This window comes from Aotus nancymaae, unplaced genomic scaffold, assembly GCF_030222135.1.
Source record: "Aotus nancymaae isolate 86718 unplaced genomic scaffold, 86718_ANA_hifiasm-v0.15.2.pri h1tg000011l, whole genome shotgun sequence".
Taxonomy (NCBI): domain Eukaryota; kingdom Metazoa; phylum Chordata; class Mammalia; order Primates; family Aotidae; genus Aotus; species Aotus nancymaae.
Window position 1 is genome coordinate 73992141 of NW_026988422.1, and position 23571 is coordinate 74015711.

A 23571-nucleotide genomic window follows, 5' to 3' on the forward strand; every position below is an offset into this window, starting at 1 on the left:
TTCTTGGCTGGAAAAAGAACTTCTAATTAACATAAAATAACAGCTTTCAAACACTTGACTCAGGATATGGAGTTGAAAAGGTGTGGGCTTGGATTTAAGAGAACCAGACAGGAAGAACAACGGTAGAGTGGCTGAGCACAAATGATGGAAAAAAGCACTTGGAAGACCTCTCAGGAGGAACAGCATGAGAGAGGCTGGAAGGAGCCAGGGACAGAGCATGGACAAAGAGGAAAGCCTGGCAGCTGCTGCCCAGGTACGGCCAGGATGATGGGCAGAAGACACGTGGGTATGGGCAGGACGATGGGCAGCATCCATGCGGGTATGCCCAGGACCATGGGCAGAAACACCTGCCCCGCCTGACGCCAACATTCCGTGGGATGCCCAAGGAAAAGCAGGAAAAGAAGGTGCCACCTTTCCATCATTTCCCCAAACCTCAGCTCGTTTACAAGACACAAAACAATACTGAAAACAGAAGCAGTGACGCTTGCCATCCCATTTGCTGAACCTGTTTACACACTTCAAGGCTGTTCAAAAACATCTGGCTGGGTGTGTGTTACATTAGCACAGAAAGGAGAGTACACAAACAATGACTGGCGTTCGTTTGCTGCCGCTGATGGCCAAAGATGATATAGATTCAATCTGCTGAGAAAACCCTGAGGCAAGAAGATGATTATGGAAAAACTTGGGAAAAGTTAACGTTTAATACATTTCAATATGTCTAACTGTCAACATGACGAAGAGGGCAGAGGAGATGCAGGTGAGACAGTGAGCTACCACACAAATTTCATGAATCTAATTTTTTTTTCTCTGTTGCCCAGGCTGGAGTGCAGTGGCATGATCTCAGTTCACTGTCAACCTCTGCCTCCTGGGTTCAAGCAATTCTCCTGCCTCAGCTTCCTGAGTAGCTGGGACCACAGGTGTGTGCCACCACACCCAGCCAATTTTTGTATTTTTAGTAGAGACAGGGTTTTGCCATGTTGGCCAGGCTGGCCTCAAACTCCTGACCTCAAGTGATCCACTCACCTTGGCCTTCCAAAGTGCTGGCATGACAGGCGTGAGCCACCGTACCCAGCCATTAATCTAATTTAAAATATATATCTAATTAAATATAAATATTAATTATATATATATATTAATATATATCTAATTTAAAAAATATATATATATGAGCCAAGCATGGTAGCTCATGTCTGTAATCCCAGCACTTTGGGAGGCTGAGATGGGTGGATCACTTGAGCTCAGAAGAAAAGTTAAAAAAACTTTTCTCAGAAGAAAAGTTTTTTGTAGAGATAGGGTTTCACTATGTTGCCCAGGCTGGTTCAAGACCAGTGAGTTCAAGACCAAGAAACCCTATCTCTACAAAAAACATAAAAATTAGCCAGGCGTGGTAGCAGTCACCTGTAATTCCAGCTACTTGGGAGGCTGAGGTGGAAAGATTGCTTGAGGCCCGGAGGTCAAGGCTGCAGTGAGCTGAGATGATGCCACTACACTACTCCAGCCTGGGTGACGGAGTGAGACCCTGTCTCAAAAAATCAAAACACTACTCCAGCCTGGGTGACAGAGTGAGACCATGTCTCAAAAAATCAAAACAAAAGAATATTTTATTCATAGACTCATTGAAAACTTATAGAAAATTAATGAAGAAAAGAGGAACCTTGCTAAAATACGAATCTGACCCCGTTACTGATGATCCAAATTAGCATCTCAGACAATGCCTTTGCAGTCTGGCTCCTGTCCACCCACACGCTTAGCTACTAAAGGATTTGTCCATTGACCATCATCACCTATGCCCCCACCTGAGCCGTGGTCAACTTCCCCACGTGTCACTCCCTCACAACCCTGGGTGTTCGCACACACTGTTCCCTGTGTTTGGAATACCTTTCCATCCGTTTATGTTTTTTAAGTATCTACTCATCCTTCAAGATTCAGGTCAAATAGCAACCCCTCACTGAAGCCAGCCTTAAATAATAGGAGTTAAACCTTTCAAATGGAAACGTGATTATAAAAAACACAAGAGCTCACAACTGTGAATTCATAAACTACGAGCCAGGAAATTTCTGCTTTGAAGACAAGCAAAATAATAATAATAACGGCAGCTGCCAGACACTTTAAATATTTAATTCCAGATTCTTACAACAACCCTGAAAATGAGGCTGAGTTAAGTAATTTGCCCAAGTTAACACCACTAGTGATTGGTAAGACAGAAATTTAAACCCAAACCCATCTGAATAAGAAACAGAGAACCATGACTGAAAATCCAACCATGCTACTGACACTAATGAAGATATAGAACATTTTCTCACCCATTGCCAAATACTTAAAACTCAAAAATGTGCAAAGCTCTGTGTCAGATGCTGTGTTGAATACAAAATGGAATAAAATATAGTCCCTTGTTTACATAGAATTTACAATCCAATAGGAGAAAAAGACTTAACCATTACTATTGGGCAGGATTTCTAGTTTTGGGCCAGACGATGGCCCTGAAATTTGAGTAGGGCTACAGGTGACAGGCGTTCGGGCCACTGGGGTGTTGCTCCTACAGTCTTTCATACATAGTTCTCTAAAGAACAGTCACATCTGGCCGGGTGCCGTGGCTCATGCCTGTCATCCCAGCACTTTGGGAGGCCAAGGTGGGCAGATCGCTTGAAGTCAGGAGTTTGAGATCAGCCTGGCCAACATGGTGAAACCTCGTCTCTACTAAAAATATAAAAATTAGCTGGGCATGGTGGTGCACACCTGTAGTCTCAGCTACTCAGGAGGCTGAATGGTGGCACACACCTGTAGTCTCAGCTACTCAGGAGGCTGAGGCAGGAGAATCATTTGGACCCAAGAGGTGGACGTTGCAGTGAGCCAAGATTCACTGCACTCCAGCCTGGGCAACAGAGAGAGACTCTGTCTCAAACAACAAAACAAGAAAAAAACAAAAAAAAAACCAATCACGAGAGAGAGAGAGAGAGAGAGAGACAGTATGTGTTGTGACTTGTCTTTCATCCAAAAGTCTGGTGCATATAAAATCTAGTTTTTTGAAGGACCCCATTAATCAAAGTTTTACTTTTCATTCAAACAAATAGAAATACTATTTTGCTGTACTTCTGGAATATTTTAAGAATCTCAAGATAACTCTTGCAATAACAACAATGTTTGGCTAGGGTAGGGCTTAGAAAGACACACTGCCCCTGGAGAAGCTCTGGGGCACGTGGCGTCGTGACTCTCCACTGTTTCCACTGTTCACCTCAGGAAATGAGTCAGAGTGGCACTTGGCAGGGCCGGGCTTGATGTCGCATGGCATCCCCAGGAAGACTTCCCTGACTCCCTGGAAGCTGCTCTCAACCACTGGACACTCACCTCTGGTAGCCCACCCTAGTTTAGTTTTAGCCTGGGCCACACCCCGATGAGTCCCAGACTTGGACTGGGGCCAAAGATAAATTGCAAAGGGCAGATATTTCTGAATTCTGAGCCTTACGAAGAACTCTCGATGAAAACAAATTAGAGAAGTTCAGAGAATACTAAAGTCATAATTCCCTCCCATCTTCTGTGTCAGTGAAAAAAAAAATGCACTCATGACATCAAGGAAGAAACACGCATATTAGTACACAAAACCTTCACTAATTAGGTGATCCGTGAATGCTGCAATCATAAGAGCTGCTTTAGAGGTAAAATCACAGGAACCTTGAACATTTGGTACCTTGTGCTGATCTGTGTTTGCAAGCTCCTGGGCTCTGCCTGCCAGGGACCTGCTCTTTCTTTGTTTATCTACTGAATGCAGGCAGGGATGCAAAATGGCTGTGCAGAAAAGCCTGCGGGATCTGCCTAAGTGGGGCAGCGGCCGAGGGGGCCCTGAGTACCTTCACTGTCTCTTGCTGCCTCCTGGGAGCCTGTCCAGATGGGAAGCTGGAGGGGGGCTGGCTGTCAAACACCCAGAGGAAAGTAAGCATCTGTCACCAGGTAAGAGAAAGAACAGATCAGGCTGAGGGGGGTGGGGGGCAAGTATGTTCAGTTTTAACTTGAGAAGGCCGTTTGGCAACTGACCGATCAGAATGGTAAAAGAAGTCAAAAGAGATGTGCCAGCAGCACGTGGTGACCAGGAGAAGGCAGATGGGAATATGAAACCAGAGAACTCAGGTGGCAAGACAGTCTGAGAGCAGCCCAGTGCTGCCCAGGGAGAGGGATGCCATCAACTCCATCTACCCAGCCCCTCGGCAGGGAGGAGGGATTCCTTTCAGGTTCCCACATGGCTGGAAGGAAACTGATCGCAATTCATTTTCACCAGCATTTCTGAGGGCCCACCATGTGCTGCTCTTGGAGCCGCTGCTCTCCTGGCTGGGTTTCCAAAGCACCTCAATCTCAGAAGGTGTTATAGCTCTGCAAAGAGCAGCCTCTGGTCCCAGGCTGAGTCACCGTCACTGAAAATCAATACCGTGACGGGCCTGACCTCCACCAGGTGAGCCAGTGATGCTGGGATGACAGCTGTGCATGTCCTGGAGCTGGGAGACCTCAAACCACCCCGAGGCCTCTCTGGCAACAGCTGGAAAGATGAGAAAGCATGGAACAGGTCACGTGACCATTCCCACTAGATATCAAATTGGGCTTCACAAAATGCACATACTCAATAATGTCACCTGAATGAGCTAATTCCTCAACAGTTACACAGAAAATATACTTCTTAGATCATCTGGCTTACCTAATTGCTGTATTGATGTGCTATTCACTGGAGTTCATTAGAAAACATACAGATGTTTCCAATTAATCCAAAGCTCGAAAAGGCCTTAGGTCCTACAATACTTTGCTACTCAGTGTGTCCAAGGCAGGCAGCCTCAGAATCCCCTGGGAGCTTAAAAGAAATAGGATAATATCCAGGTTTTCCACTCACCCTAAACTCACTGAGTCAGAATCTGCACGTAACCAGATCACCAGGGGATTCACGTGCAAATTTAAGGTCAAGAAGCGCTGCTCTCATTCATAACTCTCCATCCTAACTTTCCATGGTCTGATTTTAAAAGGAAAAAAGACTTCTCAGGGAAAAGAGTTCTCACAGTCCCTGCACTTAGGAAATTCTGTGTTCATTTCATTCCAATAAGAACTGGGGTAGCATGTCTTAGAAGACATTTTTCAGGATGTATTTTGTTCTTAAATTCAGTGGGAATTCTGAACAACCACATATATTAAGCCCCCAAAGGAAGGCCACCCCTGCCTGTGTCTTGAACAGAATGCTTCCTTCCTTCTGTAGGGATCCCCTGGGTCACTTTCTGCAGGTGCTATAGCCCTGTCCTCCACGTCGCCAGTGAAGGAGCTGGGGAGGCCACAGTGTACCCACTGAAGGGTACCATTTATACTGTCACCCCCAGAAGGGGCACCTGCTTGAGTCTGCAGAGCTCTGAGTAACCATCTCACTCCCACTGTGGGTTCCCCAGGGGCTGAAAACTCAAATGTCTTCCAAAAATAGGCAAGTGTGATGACCAGAAGGTCAGCAAATTCAAACTTTTTTGAGATGTGCACTGGCCTAACACAACTCTGCTAGCAGATGCCAGCTTACGGGCAAGCCGTTGGAAACCATCAGTCTATATGCTTTTAGTATATCAAATCTGAGTACCTGGTTCTGTCTCAAAACCCCAGGCGCACGCCAGCCCCAGGTGGGCCAGTCTGCCGGCAGGAGCACTCACGGGGGGTTTGAAGAGCACTGGTAACTCCTCTCCTAACACATCTTCTCCAGGAATGGAAGCCCTGGCGAGTCGCTGGCCTGGGTAGCTCTTTGGGGAACTTTTGTCTGGGAGTTATTTAACCACCAAGGAAGTTCTAGAAACTTAACCACCTTTATTTATTTTGTTTGTTTTGTTCTGCTCGAGACAGGGTCTGGCTCTGTTGCCCAGGCTGAAGTGCAGTGGCTTGAGGGTCAAGACCCTCAACCTTCTGGGCTCAAGAGATCTTCCTGCCTCAGCCTCCTGAGTAGCTGGGACTGCAGGCACGCATCACCATGCCTGGCTAATTTTTTAAAATGTTTTTGTAGAGGTGGGGGTCTCACTATGTTGCCCAGGCTGGTCTTGAACTTCTGGACTCAAGAGGTCCTCCTGCCTCAGCTTCCCCAAGTGGTGGGATTACAGGCATGAGCCACTGCACCCAGCCCACATGACCACCTTTAATGTCCCCAGATGCTGGAGAAGAGGTCACAGCACACCAGGCTGGCACATCTGGGACACTCACATGGCGTTCCTGTCACTCCAGTCTCACCCATCAGTGTGAGCGCAGGGCTGCATCATCCCAACCCAGACTCCCAGATCCACCGTCCTGGGAAAATCCAGGCCACATCTATTTAGCAAAACCAAGTTTCTCAGGACCAAAGTATGGGATGGAGAAGCCTCGTTCTTCAGAACTCAGCAGCCCTTATCTTAGCGGGGAGGCTGTGGTAAGTGGCGGCGCTGGGGCCGGGGCCGCGGCCGTCCCTGGTGGTTTGGCTACCCCTCTTGGTGTCCTAATCCTCCCTCCTCTTTATGACAGGCAGGAGCTGCTGTTAGAGCTCATATCAGTTACATTTTGCTTCTCATTTCAGTCAAAGTGTCAACAATCTGGAATACTCCCCCATCCTTCTAGCGGTATTTTTAGCATGAACAAACAACTGACATAGTTAGTTGGAATAAATCACCTCAAGAAACCCCAGTTTGGCTCATTTTTTGCTCCCACATCAGCTATTAATCTCCACTCGGATCGGCATCCAGGAGATGGCACCTAAGCCGGAAATGACCTGGTCAGGTGCAACTGAAGCCCCCTCTCAAACCATACTGCCCGGTTCCAAAGACCTCTCCAATCCCTGTGAGTGACATCTTAATGAAGGGAGCCATTTCGTGTAGTGCCATCCGTGAAGCCAGAGAGTCCGCTGCAAGGGCTACTCCCAAGGGCTACCTGAGCGCATGGCATTAGGGCTGGGGGGCTGCCAAGCAAGGGCGGGGCCCAAAACCCACCCTCAGATTTGGAAAATGAACTGAATCGGTGCCTTTGGAACAGGAAGTACCAAATAGGCATCTGCTAAGTAAATATGTGAACAGGACATGTTTGAAAGCAAGCCTTCCTGTCAGACTACTCTGGCTCCTGAAGGAAATAAACTGTTGTCTCTCAACCGCAAAGCCTTTTGGTAATTTCCGACACGAGGGAAGCAAGTCCTGGCCTCTTCTGCTCTGCCGCCCTGCCTTTCCTAGAGGACCTTCTCCCTGGAGGATCTCCCGGCCTTTATTTCTGACTGAGCCCCCAGGGCCCTGATTTCCCCACATGCCTCAGTTTGAGGAGGGAACACAGTGAAGAAATGAGACACTGGGGCCCAGTTCAGCAGACAATGGCAGATGTCAAAAGAATGGAAATTCAGGCCGGGTGTGGGCTCACACCTGTAATCCCAGCACTCTGAGAGGCCAAGGCAGGCCGATCACGAGGTCAAGAGATCGGGGCCATCCTGGCCAACATGGTGAAACCCCGTCTCCACTAAAAATACAACAACAACAACAACAACAAAAATATAGCTGGGCGTGGTGGCGTGCGCCTGTAGTGCCAGCTACTCAGGAGGCTGAGCCAGGAGAATCCCTTGACCCCGGGAGGTGGAGGTTGCAGTGAGCCGAGATCGTGCCACTGCACTCCAGCCTGACAGAGGAAGACTCTGTCTCACACAAAAAAAAAAAAAGGAAGAAGAATGGGAATCAGATCAGACTACCTAAACCTAGAAGGGGAAGGGCTTGGACCACGATGTGATATGGACTTGATCCATAAAGTTCTGTGATACAGAAATGGCGCCTTCTGCACAGTCAGGAGGGAACTAGGAAGGAAGGGGCCTGGCCAGACATCGGCCCAAGTGGCTCTCCAGGACCAGAGGTGGATGTTGCATCTCTCTGGGCGCCGGTGCCGCATGAGATGGCACATCGTTGCATCAATCAGCCGCTCCTGCGAATTTCCTGCCTTGTCTGCCTTCACTTCCTGTGTGTTCCCACGAGGGGCTGCTCGGTTTCACATGGCTTGATTCCACTGGGCCAAGGGACACTGAAAGCGGGACTTTTGTCCATGCCTGGCCTGGAGCTTGGAAAAAGACAGCCCTGCTCCCTGAAGGCGAGGGTTTCTTGGGAGGCGTAGCACACTCCAGTGTGATTCTGCCTCCAGATCTCACTGCACGCTGTGTGAAGGCAGAGACGGTGCCGTCCCTGGCTTTGGTCCTCCTGAGCCTGGCACCATGCCTGGCTGAAAGCAGGCACTCACCACCCATGAACTGGAGGAGCTGTTGAAAGGACAGTGAATCTGACTAGCTGAAGGTGGCTTACCTACTCTCACCAGTTGTTTTCAGCTCAGGATCCCCACAATAATACTTGTAGGATAAATTTGGAGATTCTCCTATTTCTCTTCCTTGCTCTCAGGTTCATTTTTTTTTTTTAATAGTAAAGTTTCCTTACTTTAAAATGCAAAAGACCATTACAAATGAACTGGAATTCAACTGTGTTTGGAATATCTGATTATTTTTTTACACCTGGCTGGCTAACCAGCAGGCACTTTATACCGCCCATTTGCAGAAAGCTGATCATCATCATTTTATCAGATAGTGAAACTCAGTAGAGATGAAAATGGATAAGGCAGACACAAGCTTAGCTATGGACGAAGAGCTCCCAGGCTACTCTGCATGGACAAAGTTTCAAGCACTCATTGCACAGACAGGTATTAATGTTTGTAACAGGCAGCCCTGGGCCAGGTGCAGGGGAGCCAGAGGCTTCCAGAAAACACTTGCATGAAGTCTGAAGAGGACACTCCCATACTCCAAATTCTTGACTGAGATATGGGGAGGACTTGGAAAGAAAAGCACGAAAATGAATAAACCTTCTGGATGCTATGACTGGGGAGGAGTGGCTTTGGTGTGGGCCTCGCCATGGCGCCCCTCCTGGCCCAGCGTGGCCTCTCCCAGCTGCTCGGCTTTCTGAACCTGGGGCAGCCAGCCAGTGCTCTCTTCTGTGGCTGAGGGAGGCAGGGATGCCCTAAAGGCTTGCTCTCTAGCATCCTCAGAAAAAAAACTAAGAAAAGGGAATTTCCCTGGAAAGGAAGCAGAATATTCCATGAGGATTTACACTGGGGGACACTAGTCATAGGCAAGCCTAGTACTGGTTGTGAAAACAGGGGGAGGGGCTTGGGTCAGCACCACTCCTTATCTCAGGACATGGCCGTTTCCAACCCCCGAGAAAGGAGGAGCCTCTCATAAACAAATGTGGCTTCAAATACATTTTCCCACCATTTCCTCTCTTTCAGTTCTCCTTTTGCCTCATAACCAAATTTTCAGTTTCCAAGCCATTTTTCATTGCATTTTGGGGATTTGGTCTCTCTTGACAAGCACCTATGGTTAATGAAGGCAACAGCACAGACCCAACACCTCACAGAGAGATGACATAGATGGGTGTGGCGTGCTGGGAGGCTGCTTCCTGGGTTCAGCAAGTCCATCCCAGAAGGACATTGGCTCAGTGATCCAGAGCCAGAGAATCTCAAGGGCAGAGGACCTGTCATCATGTTTGAATGCTGGAGACCCTCCTGCAGCCACACACGACAACAGAGAGAGCTCAGAAAGGTTCGTTTCTTTAAAATGTAGTAAAATATACGTAACATAAAATTTGTCAGTTAGCCATTTTAGGTGTACAGTTTAGTGGCACTGTGTACATTCACACGGTTGTCCAACCATCACCACCCTCCATTTCCAGTACCCTTTTCATGTTGCAAATGAACAGTAACTTCCCATTCCCCTCCCAGCCCCGGCAACCACTGTTCTGCTTTCTGTCTCTATGAGTTTGACTACTCCAGGTACCTCATATAAGTGGAGTCACACATTCTTTGTCCTTTTTTGACTGGCTTATTGCACTTAGCGCAATGCCCTCGATTTTCATCTCTGTTGGTACATCCATCAGAAGGTCCTTCCTTCTTAAGGCTGAATAATATTCCACTGTACGTGTAAACCGCATTTTACTGATCCATTCACTCGCTGATAGGCACTTGGCTTGTTCCCACCTCTTGGCTATTGAGAATTATGTTGCTGTGAATGTGGGCGTATAGATCTGTCCAAGTCTCCGTTTTCAATTCTTTTGGGCAGACACTCAGAAGTGGGACTGTTGGATCACATGGTAGTTCTATTTTTAATGTTTTGAGGAACCACCATACTGTTTTCCAAAGAGTCTGCACCATTTTACATTCCCACTAGCAATGCACAAGGGTTCCTATTTCTTTCTCTGCATCCTTGCCAACACTTGTGACTTTGTTTTTTTTTTTGATAAAATCCATCCTAATGGGTATGAAGTGGTATCTCACTGTGGTTTTGATTTGCATTTCCCTAATGATGAGTGAGGTAGAAACTCTTTTCATGTGCTTATTGGCTATCTGTGTATCTTCCTTGGAGAAACATCAATTCAACGCCTTTCCTTTGCCCATTTCCTAATGGGGCTGGGGTTTGGTTTAGTTTTGTTTTGGTTGTGGAAAGTTAATTTTAAATAAGCTTCTGCACCACTAAGTCTCACTCCACTGTGACCCCGTTGTCTTCCAGGCTGCCACCCATTCTCCTGTGTCCAAAGACCCCCCTCCCCAACTGGTGCCCCTGGGTGGTTACTGTGTACTCGCTCCTTGCAGACATCCTTCAGGTATCAATGGATCATTTCTCCAGTTTAATGAGATGAACAGCCTCTTTCCTAGTGGTCTAACTTCTTACCAAATGCTATATAATGGACATGTTCATTGCTTCATCACTCAGCTCAGGCATAAAAACTTCCCACAACACCTGGTCTCTGAGTAATCACTAAATCAAAACATTATTCAATATGATGTTTCAACTTAAACTGAAGTTCTCTAAAAGTATGTGTGTGTGAGCCTGAGTGAAAAAGAAACACTGGTCTCAGTTGCCAAGTAATGCTTTTTTAACAAATTAGATGTATCTCCATTCAAGTAAAGAATGATCATAACTATGTTTCCTAGTTTATCGATTCCAGGTTAACAGGGGAGATAGCATTAAACTCCTGCTCATCTGGGTTATAAGCTCTAATGGAGCAGAAACCGGCTTGTTTACAGCAGTAATCCCCAACATCTAGCACGGCCCCTGGCATGTGGTAGAAACTCAGTGCTTCAAAGTCAGTTCATGGTTACGAGCACAGATGGCGAGGCCAGACTGCCTGGGTTGAAATCATGGCTCTGCCACTTTCTGTGTGTATAATCTTAGACAAATTACTTAACTTCTCTGTGCCTCAGTTTCCTTATCTAAAAAATGAAAATAATAAAAAAACTACCCACCGTAGATAGTTCTTGTGAGGATTAAATAAGAGTGTGTAAAAATTGCTATTGAGTGCCTGTCACAATTCAGTGTGTAAACATTAGTGGTTATGAATGCTGAAAGAATGACTGATGAAATGAATGAATGTTGTATATGTTTACTTCTTCCATATAGTCCGTTTCCACTAATGTAAAAAGAAATGTGATTGTCTGATAAAATCTGCGTTCACATGTATAAGAGCTGAGGCCATAGGCAGAAGTGTTCTAGAAGAGCTCTGTGCCTTCAATCAGGTGACTGAGGGTGTGTCTCAATATCCCCTGATGTCTTAGAGTTATGGGTCAGAAAAAACACTTCAAACACTTGTACAAACGCCATAATGATCTCATATTTATATTAGTAATCTTGAGAGGTTTCAAAAATCAATTTTGTTTGCTTTGTGGTAACATCTGATGTTTTCTTAAGTGTGCTATTGATTTGATGACCTCTCTGGGAGTACACGAATAGGAGTGAGTATATGTTCTATTTAAATAGGAAATAACAAAAATTCAAATCAATTAAAAATCTATTGAAGAACTGCATAACCACAATTGTTTCAGGGCGAGAAAGTTAAATTCTGGCAGTGGCTCTCCTTAGCAGCCATTGTAAGGCTTGCTGAATTAGAATACAACCTTTTAGTAACACTGAAGTTCTTAAATGCCACCATAAGTATGATACTATCTGGTATATTTTCCAAAGACACAGAATAACCAACTCTCAGTTCTTAACCTGATTTTTTTTCTAAAAATTAATTTCAATGGCAGAAACACAGTCTGATGCCCTGATCAAAGCTCTGGATGGACAGTGCCTCATTGCCTTTGGGAGAGACAATTATGTACTCCAAACATTACCTGGTACCTACTTCTACCTTTTTGGGCCAGTGAGGAAAATTACTAAGTAAAATGTATTAATGAAGGGAAATTTCTACAAAGCTGTACTGCAAAAGAAAAAAAATCAGGTCTCTTATGGCAAGTATAATAGATAGTGAATCTATCAGAATTCATGAACACCTTTCAATATAAAAATGTGTACTTTGTTAATTTTTTTGGGGGCGGTGGGCAGAGTCTTGCTCTGTGACCCAGGATGGAGTGCAGTGGCACAATCTCAGCTCCCTGCAACTTCCACCCCCCAGGCTCAAGTGCTTCAGCCTCCTGCTTCAGCCTCGCGACTAGCTGGGACTACAGGCATGCACACCATGCCCAGTTAATTTCTGTATTTTTAGTAGAGAAGGGGTTTTGCCATATTTGTCAGGCTGGTCTTAAACTCCTGACCTCAGGTGATCTACCTGCCTTGGCCTCCCAAAGTACTGGGACTACAGGCACGAGCTACCGTGCCCAGTCCGTTGTTAATTTTTATTTTGGGAAAAACTTACAATGTGCCTGAGATAATCATTAATCAGTTAATATTAACTTTTCATTCTTTTGTTTAGATATTTAATAATTAAGGGGTTTAAAAAACAAATTTTCAACAAAAAAGTAGGCAGATTAAGAGAAGCAACAAGACAAGACACATGAAAATGGCAGATGTGAATCCAACCATATCATTAATTATATTAAATGTGAATGGACCAAACACTGGAGAGAGAAGGCAGAAATTATCAGACTAAGTAAAATAGAAAGACCTATCTGCTATTTACTATATAAGAAGAGAAGTAGACCAGGTACAGTGGCTCATGGCTGTACTCTCAGCACTATGGGAGGTCATGACGGGTGAATCACCTGAGGTCAGGAGTTTGAAACCAGCCCGGCCAACATGGCAAAACCCTATCTACACTAAAAATACAAAAATTAGCCGGGTGTGGTGGCATGTGCCTGTAGTCTGAGCTATTCAGGAGGCTGAGGCACAAGAATTGCTTGAACCCAGGTTGCAGTGATCTGAGATCATGCCACTGCACTCTAGGCTTGGAGACAGAACAATACTCTGTCTCAAAACAAAACAAAACAAAAAAGAAGACAAGTAATACGTGAAAAGAATGGTTGGGAACTTTTTGGAAATGACAAATAACACAAACAATACAAATACAGTTTCAAACAGCCCAATGAATACTGAACAGGATCCACCCTTAGATGTATCATAGCGAATGTGTACAAAAGCAGAAACAGCAGCAATTACCAGAAGCCAGAGAGAAAAGACAGATGACATTAAAATGAACTACAAGTAAACAGATAATTGACTTCTCAACAACTGCAAAAGGAGCAAGACAGATCACTGATGCTCCTTTTGTAGCTGTGAGAAGTCAACGATTTGTGAGAAAACGTTTGAGCCTAGAATCATATATCCAATTTGAAAAACTTCTTTGGAGAGTAAAGCCAAGTACACTTTTAGATACTGTCTAAGAAAGTCTGCCAGCAATAGACCCTCACTAAAATTTCTTGGGTAATCATTAAAGAAGAACAACCAAAAGAGAATGTTTCCTTTTCATATTAGTTGGGGAAAATATATCATAAAAATATAATCAATCTAAAAGTAAGCAGAAAAGGAGAGGATAAGATATGGAACAAAACGCAAGTCAAATAGAAAGCATAAATGACATGGTAGACACGAATATAAATGTATCAGTATTTACAATAAATAGAAATAAACTAAATATTCCAGATAAGACTATAGCCTGGGTTTAAAAAAATTATCTATGTGTAGTAAGTGCAAAAGTACATCCAAACCATATTTAAAAAGTTCAAAAAGAGGCCAGGTACAGTGGCTCACACCTGTAATCTCAGTACTTTGGGAGGCGGAGGTGGGCAGATCATTTGAGGTCAGGAGTTCAAGACCAGCCTGGCCAACATGGTGAAACTCTGTCTCTACTAAAAATACAAAAATTAGCTGGGCGTGGTGGTGCATGCCTGTAATCCCAATATCCAGGAGGCTGAGGCAGGAGAATCACTTGAACCCGGGAGGCAGAGGTTGCAGTGAACCGAGATTGCACCTCTGCACTCCAGCCTGAGCGACAGAGTGAGACTCCAACAACAACAAAAAAAAAAGTTCAAAAAGAATGGGAAACAATAGTCCAAGTCTATATATGTGTATATGTATACATGTGTATACAAACACACACATGCACACACCCATTTATACAGAAGTATAGGCACACATATATATGTATGTGGCTATATGTATAACATACAAAATAGACTTTGAAGCAAAATGCCTTGTATCTTACAACATAATGATAAAAAGTTGAATGTACCAGAACACACAGCAACTCTAAATTTATATGCACCTAATAGCACAGCTTTAAAAATAGAAAGGAAAAACTACTATAAAGATGTGGTAAAAAATGCCTCCTCTCAACAATGACAGATTAAGTAGACAAACAAATCTATAAAAATAAAGCAGCTCTGAGTAGCATAATTAATAGCTTAACCTAATAAAATAGATCAAAATATCCTCAACAAATGCAGAAAACATTCTTCTTAGGCACACATGGAATATTTACAAGAAGTAACCACTGGGCCACAAAATAAGTTCAACCAATTTCAAATGTATATATAGTCTTTAAACATAATTTAATGAAGTTAAAAGCTCATAACAAAAGATAAATTGAAAAAACTCATATTTGACAATTGTAAGACACAGTTCTAAAATAACTAACGAATGGGTCAAAAAGAAAAGAATAACAGAAATTTAAAAATATTTAGAATTATACAATAATAAAAATTTCAGATATTGAAACTTGTGGTTTATAGCTACGTAGTATTTAGAGGAAAATTTTTAGTTTTAAATGCTAATATCAGAAAATAAGGCAAAAAAATTAATGAACACCCAACTAAGAGATTAAGAAAAAAAAAATGCAACAAAACAGAACTTAAAGAAAACAGAAGTTAGAAAATATAAAAATGAGAACAGAAATTTATGAAAGGAAAGTAAACCTACAAGTGCGTTGACAAAAAAGTAACAGACAAGTATCTGGCAAGGCTGTTCAAGAAAAGAAATAAAGTGTATTAAACAATATTAGGAGTGAAAAAAACTTAACCAACAGATGCTATATGAAAAATAAACATTATGAATTATCTTATGCCAATAAAATTTAAAATTTAGATGAAATGGACAAATCTTTACATATAATATGTATTACAGCTTGCACATTATATACAGCTTAATAAAATAAGAAACAGAAGACCTGAATAGACTACAACAATTTTTAAAAAGCATCAGAAATCTTCCTATAGAAAAAAAAAGCCAGCCCCGCACGGTTTTACAGATGCATTCCACCAAAACTTAATATGCTCGGAACAAATAATTCCAAAACAGGCAAAAAGAAGAAGTACTACTCCAATTCACTCTATGAGGCTGACCTAACCTTGATGCCAAAACCTGGCAAGGATATAAGGAGAAAGGAAAAGAACGAGCCTATTTTGCAAATGAACACAAATGCAAAATTCTCTAAAAAATAAGTTAAGTGAATCCATAAAAAAGCTAATTTACCATGATCAAATTGGGCTTATTCCAAGTTTACAAGGTTAGTTTAACATTAAAAAATATAAATTAATAGAACATTCACAGATGAAAGGAATAAAGTCATATAATAATCTCAATAGATACAGAAAAGGCATTTGATAAAATTTGCTATCAATTCATGATTAAAAAAACAACTCTTAACAAACCAGGAAAAAGGAAACTTCTTTCATCTCTTAAATAGTATCTACAAACAAACCTGTAATAAATGCAATTCTTTTTTTCTGAGGCAGGGCTCGCTCTGTTGCCCAGGCTGGAGTGTAGTGGTGCAGCCTTGACTTCCTGGGCTCAAGCGATCCTCCCACTTCAGCCTTCTGAGTAGCTGGGACCCCAGATGCATGCCACCATGTCTGGCTATCTTTTTTTTTTTTTTTTTCCATAGAGATAGGGTCTCACAATGCTGCCCAGGCTAGTCTTGAATTCTGGAGCTCAAGTGATCCTCCTGCCTTGGCCTCTCAAAGTGCTGGGATTACAGGCGTGGATCACTGCGCCCGGCCAAAAGTAATTCTTAATGGTAAAACAGTGAATGAATTTTCTCATTCAACTACTAGGTCTTAACTAGTAGAGTAAGGCAAGTTAAAAAAATTAAAGCATTAGAGAAAAAAAAAAACAATTTTAATCACCTCAGAACAAAAGTCATTACCTATGTAGAAATTCCAAGCTGATTTATATATAAACCATTAGACTTACTAAGAAGAATGGGTCAAGAAGAATGTGCAAAAACCAGTTGGCTTTCTAGACCCTCACAACAAGTACATAGTGAATTTGATTACAAAAATATTCATATACATATAGTGTATACAAAAGCATGAAAATTTTTTTCAGGTAACTAGAAATAAGTCTAGTAAAAAATGGGCAAAATCTTTATTAAAAAATATAAAACATCCAAAAATATTTGTAGAGGCCTAAATAATTAGGGAGCTATAATGGCTACAGATTAGAAAACCTACTGTCACAAATATGCAATTCTCCCCAAACTGAGCTATTAGATTAAATTAATTCCAAAGTCTCCAGAAGTTTTGTTGTTGTTGTTGTTGTTGTTGTTGTTATTGTTGTTTGAGATGCAGTTTCACTCTTGTTGCCCAGGCTGGAGTACAATGGCGCGATCTCAGCTCACCGCAACCGCCACCTCCCAGGTTCAAGCGAATCTCCTGCCTCAGCCTCCCCAAGTAGCTGAGATTACAGGCATGTGCCACCACTCCCAGCTAATTTTGTATTTTTAGTAGAGACAGGGTTTCTCCATGTTGGTCAGGCTGGTCTTGAACTCCCGACCTCAGGTGATCCACCCACCTCAACCTCCCAAAGTGCTGGGATTACAGGCGTGAGCCACCACGCCCAGCAGTCTTCAGATGTTTTCTGTTGAACTTGATGAGCTGATTTGAAAATTTATATGAAAGTTCAAATGTCCAAGACAAGCCATGGCCAACTAAAGAGCAGGATACAGAGAAGGACCCACCTCATGTATAATGAAGCTATGACAATGACAAGACAGTGGCAATCACATGGGACAGGCATGATGGCCAAGGGAACGAAATGGGAGGCTTAGAAATACCAGCAGACATTTGGTTTACGACAAAGGTGGCACTGTGGAGCAACAGGGCAAAGAATCTTTTCAATGTGTGGTGCTGGGACAACTGGATATCCCAAGGGGAAAATTACATTCGCTCCCTCGTACCATACACACATAAGACAGTCTGTTCTAGGTGGGCCCTTAGATTCCAGTGTGAAAGATAGCACAAAAGAGCTTTTAGAAGACAATTTAGGAGACTATCTTCATGATCTTGCAGAAAGGAAAGGTTTCTTAAACTGGACATAGAAAGTGTTGTCCGTAAAGAAAACAACTTCTACTTTCCATTACTTTAAAATGAAGAACTTCTGTTTATCGAAAGATATCACAAAGAGAAAGCAAAACAAAATCACTGTTTGGGAGAAGATTTCTGCAACGCATATAACCAAGAAAAAGACCAGTAACCACAATAGATAAAGAAGTCTTACATATTTTTAAGAAAAAGACTATCCAGAGGCCAGGAGTGGTGGCTCACGCCTGTAATCGCAGCACTTTGGGAGGCTGAGGCGGGTGGATCACGAGGTCAAGAGATCGAGACCATCCTGGTCAACATGGTGAAGCCCCGTCTCTACTAAAAATACAAAAATTAGCTGGGCGTGGTCGCGCACACCTGTAGTCCCAGCTACTCGGGAGGCTGAGGCAGGAGAATTGCTTGAACCCAGGAGGCGGAGGTTGCAGTGAGCCGGGATCGCGCCATTGCACTCCAGCCTGGGTAACAAGAGCGAAACTCCGTCTCAAAAAAAAAAAAAAGAAAAGAAAAGAAAAAGACTCCAATAAAAAAGAAGGAATTTCACATACACTTCACAAAAGAGAAAAGCTGAATGACCAATAAACAAATAAAAAGACGTCCAAATTCATCAGTGATGGGGGACACACAACTTAAACTCACAAGGTGACATAATTAACCAGCAGCCATTCTGCCAAAAATAAGAAGTCTGGCAGAACTAAGCAGTGGTTTATGGAACCACAGGGCTTTTAGGCGCTGGTGATGGGAGTGTAAACTAACACAACCCCTTTGAAAAACAGTTTGGAATTACTTGGTAAAGCTGAAGATACACGCATCCTATGACCTAACTATTTCATTCATAGAGAAATGCTTGAACGTGTGTACTAGGAGCCCTGTAAAGAATATTTACGAGCATTGTTCATAATAGACAAAACCTGAAAACAATTCACACATCTATTCACAGTAGACTAAATAAGTAAATCTTAGTGCATTTACACAAGAAATACTATTCATTCATGCAAACCAACAAATCACTGCTGTATGCAGCAAGGAGGATCCTTGGGAATGGGAGGTTAAGCAATGAACAACACAAGCAGCATAAGAACATATTCAGTATTTTCTACAAAAAGTTTAAAACAGGCAAAACACAATTTTTATTATTTAGGAGTACAGGTCGGGTGCAGTGGCGCATGCCTGTGATCCCAGCACTTTGGGAGGCCAAGGCGAATAGATAACTTGAACTCAGGAGTTTGAGCCCACCCTGGCCAACATGGTGAAACTCCATCTCTACAAAAAATACAAAACTTAGCTGGATATAGTGGCACATGCCTGTGCTCCCAGATCCTACTACTGAGGTGGAAAGATCCATTGAGCCTGGGAGGTTGAGAATGCAGTGAGCTGTGATTGTACCACTGCACTCCAGCCTGGGTGACAGAGTGAGGCCCTGTCTCCAAAAAAAGCATAACATGGCATAGAAACATGAGAGAATGATTAACACAGAATTCAGAATGGTGATTAACTTGTCAGACGAGAGGCAAGAGGAGAGGATACAGAGAAAAGTCACAGGCAATGTTACATGGAAAATCCATATATATAGGAAATACATATACATATTTAAGATATGTATAAATATGTATGTATAAATAAATTTACACAGGAAATTCACAGGTGATATTAAGGTTCTTTTTCCTAAACTAAGAATAAGCAAACATATGTTCATTGTATTATTTTAGATATATTTTTAAAATATTCTTTTGATTTTAATATTTAATAACAATTTTTAAAGATTCTAAAATATCATATTTGAAAACACTTTAGTAGTATTGCTGGCAATAGTCATAGTAATATGAGTTTCTACCAATTATTAGGTAATTACCAGGTACAACACCTCGAATGCACTAGCTAAATCAATTCTCACCACAACCCTCTGAGATAGATATTTTATTACTCACATTTTGTAAATTTTGTAAATGAGGAAATGAGACTCAGGGAGATTTGGTGACTTGCTCAAGGTCTCATAACTTGAAAGTGAAGAATTTTCAAGTCTGGGAGTCCTAAACCAGATTTGTCCCATTTTAAGACTGTGCTTTCAACCACTACCAAAAAGCCTTCCTCATTCCTTTCCTTCCATACTGGACTAACCTATATCACTTCCAAAAATGCCTGCTTCTCCAGAGTAGTGAGCTTATTTTGGGGGTTCCCTGAAGAAAGAATTCCCAGTTCTCACGATCCCTACAGTCAGGAATATCTTGTCAATTGATTCTACTGTTGATTCTACTGTTGTCTCAGCCCTGCTCAGAGTGACAAAGTGGCTGAGACGGTACCTCTCAGCTGAGAACTTTTTGGACCATGTTAAGCTTATTCAAATACTTAAACAGCAAGTCTGATCATTTCATGGTGACAGGGATGTAACGCTGGAGGGACCAGCTGCTCCTCCAAGGGCTTCAGCTGTCTCCTCTGGTAACTGCCCAACAGGTGGACAGAGCTGACCCTCACGGAGAAAAGGTTTCACCTCCATCTCAAGGCCTGACTACCCATCAACTATGTCCTCCACTCCCAGGCTTCAGGGAGTCTACAGTTCTGCTGGAGACAAGCTTGTCACAAACAAACATAATACTACATGGCAGTTGCAACAAGTGCCCACTTAATCTTGTTTAGGTTGGTGCTGAAATGTTTTAGCTAGGTTGGGAAGAAACCATGGGATCCACTGATTACATTTGGCCCTGATTTTTAATAAAGTATTCTTGGGAAGAAGTTTCCCATCACAAAGAAATACAAATATTTAAAAAGCAAACAAGTCACGGACGAGCTCTCAGACCTGCTGCCATATGCTTTGCTTTTTTGAGCTTATGGCTTAACATTAAAATAACAGCCTTGCATTCCTCAAATATCTCTACTGCTGTTCCCTACTTCTACTACTTGAAAAGGCTGTCAGCTGCTGTCACTTGGAGGCATTGCCATATTAGCCACCACTGTCTACTGCTTACTATGTGGTATGGCTATTAGTTTAATAAGCCTCCCCTTGGATGACACCCTAGGCTATGGAAGAAGGAACCAAGAGTGTGTTTGTGTGTGTTGGAGGGTGAGACAGGGAATGACGTTTTATAAATATTGATGAGAGACACTGAATTCAATTGCATCAGGTTGTACTTTACCAATGGTTAAAGGATCGAATATTTCTTAAAGTGCTTTCACCATTTTAAGGTTCCATGGGATAAACAGCTTGGGGCAGAATCCAGAAATATAGCTGGTGTGCAAAAGAGCAAGTTTGAGATCTGCAAGAAGTAAAACACCGCAGCAAAGCTCTTTAATTCACTCTGCATAAATAGCTGAGCCTACAAAAGAAATCTCTAGTCAGAGGTTTCCTGGATTATAACAAGAATTCTCTCCTCGATGGGGAGAAGTGCCCTTTTCACTTGAAGACAAAGAAATGTTTGTAATGGAAATGTGTGAACCAATTTTCCAAGGAGAGCTGCTGAAAAGCACTGATTAAAAACACAGTGAGGTGATGAGGCAGAGAAATAAAGCCAGAGCTGACCCACTTAAAGTTTGTGGCTTGTACTTACTTCTGAAAGTGAAGAAGGCAACCCCGGGCCACCTTCTACATTCTTTCCCTTCTCTCCAACCCCAAGCAGGCCCTGCCCCATTACTGACCCTGCAACTCTGTAGACAATCAGAACCTTCCAGCGTGCAGGAATGTTTACTATTTCTGGCCATTGTGTACTGGTTACTAAGCTACTGCCACCGAGGATGAAATGGTAACCCAGCAGCCCAAAAGACAAAGACCTTCTCAACAAAGCCTAACCAACAGCCAATGGATTCAGTGATTCAGGGGAAAGATATGAAGACAGGTAGACAATTTTAGCATATGACAGTTTATAGCGACAATTCTGAGGTGATGGGAGATATTGATTGTTTAAGAACTTCCATTTCCTAGAGAATAAAACGAAGGCACAAAGAGGGAAGGTATCTTGATTAAAGTCGCCTAAAATAGGAGAATCACCAAGAGCTAGTGGAAGCCCTCAGTAATTCAGGACAAGCAAGCTATAAAGCCCTGTTTCCCAAATTTCACACACTGGAGTTTGTTTAACATCACTTTTGCCATATCCAAGTAAATCTGTATTAGTATTTACTTAATATTCTTCTTTAAATTGACTTGAAAAATTCTTAATAGCCCCCTGAGCAATAATTTTCATCAAATCATTACATTCTAATGTACATTTAAGAATGTATAACTGCTAAAATAAAAATGTTCATCCACAGTCCATCTAAAATTGTCTCAGGTGCTCCAATGGTACACACTGGGAAAGAGTGGATAAAGTATTTTAAATAAATAAGGATGACCTAATACTATGTTAGGATAACTTAACAGCCTAAGTTTGTTTTTGTTTTTGTTTGTTTTCGTTTTTGAGACAGAGTCTTGCTCTGTTGCCCATGCTGGAGTGTAGGGCAGTGGTGTGATCTCAGCTCACTGCAACCTCCGCCTCCCAGGTTCAAGAAATTCTCCTGCCTCAGCCTTCCAAGTAGCTGGGATTACAGGCACATGCCACCATGCCTGGCAAATTTTTGTATTTTCGGTAGAGACAGGGCATTACCGTATTTCCTAGGCTGGTCTCGAACTCCTGACCTCAGGTGATCCACCCGCCTCTCCCTCCCAAAGTGCTGGGATTACAGGCGTGAGCTACCATGCCCAGCCCTAAGTTTGTTTTTAATATCAGGAAAAAATAACAGTAAAAGGGATTTTATATTGTTGACTGCCAGGGTGTCCGTGAGGGACTTAGAATGATTGGAAATAAGGCGGGGAAAGAAGTAAATTTAATAACTTTCAAGTAAGGGAAAACAGAAGCCCAGGATCACTTACATGAAATTTTCTGGGTATTCGCTCAGGGCCATGTCGATGATGTTCAGAGCATCGTGGTAATGCTTCTGTGCTGACAGCAAGAGGGCAAGGAGGTGCAGGGAGTTGGCATCGTCACCTTGAAGCTGAAGAGCTTGGCGGACATACCCTAGAGCCTCTGGAATCTGGTTTAAAACAAAACCAAAAAAGGTTTTTTAAAACACACACACACACACATGAAAGAAGTCATCATTTCAACATCTGATCCTCTTTAAATATCGAGATGTTTCACGTTGCGCCTCATTCACATTTTAAGCCAAGTCTTTATGGCAGTCCCAGGATATGGACCACAAACATGAAAGCAGAAGCCATCTTCAAGAGACATTCTGACTGGCAGAGTGATTCAAGAGACCCTGTTTCTCTGCAGAGCTTCCAATACTGCACCCACTCTTTCACTTCTCCCTAAGTAAACACTTTCTCATTCTTTCCACGAAACTGATCTACTTGCAATTATGCCCGAGATGATTGAACTCTAAGTGGAGACACATACAAATTGTCAGAGGTTTTTAGTGGAATTAAACTGCCTTAGCTGAACTGTTCTCATTTTTTCAAGTATTACTGAAATTAAAGTGCTTAATATGTTATTAAACCTTTAACAGAGCTTTCCATGTGATCAGAGGCCTGTGATTCTTTCAGGTTCCTTTGTCCTGGACCTCCAGCAGACATCAAGGAAACAGGCCAATAAAGCAAACAACAAACAAAAGCCCCGCACCTTTCCAAACTGCAACCCAAAAGAAGCTGATCCGAGAAACAAACTGCAATGCCACATGCAAAGCAGATGTGTCCAAATTCATGTAGGAACAGACACAACCTGAACCTTTAAATGCAACAGCTTTTCAAGACTTCCGCAAAATCATCCAAACACAAGGCTTGACAAAATGCACACAAAATGGATATTTGAACACCCTGGATTCCACACAGGTTTGGCAGTAACTAGGGAGAATTAGAACCTGAAGCTAGATTTCAAAATAGAGCTCTGTACTGAAGCATTCTTACACAGCCATCCCACAGACTCCTTCCTCTCTTGCTCCAACTCCAGTCCTCTGTGGGGCCTCTTCTCAGCTCTCCAGCTTTTTCCCAAACCCTCAGTAACCTCACTCCTTAGTAGAAAGCTATGACTTCTCTTTCCCAAACCAATTGCT

General features: G+C 42.7%; 1 protein-coding gene across 4 annotated transcripts in view; it reads right to left on the reverse strand.

The window, feature by feature from the left end:
- Window positions 1–23571, reverse strand: part of TTC7B (tetratricopeptide repeat domain 7B) — a 268355-nt gene that overhangs the window by 77620 nt on the left and 167164 nt on the right. For all 4 annotated transcript variants that reach the window (XM_021675705.2, XM_021675701.2, XM_021675703.2 and 1 more), the window contains one exon: window positions 22394–22554. In XM_021675705.2, the coding sequence (XP_021531380.1) occupies window positions 22394–22554 (161 nt within the window). The remainder of the gene's footprint in view (window positions 1–22393; window positions 22555–23571) is intronic.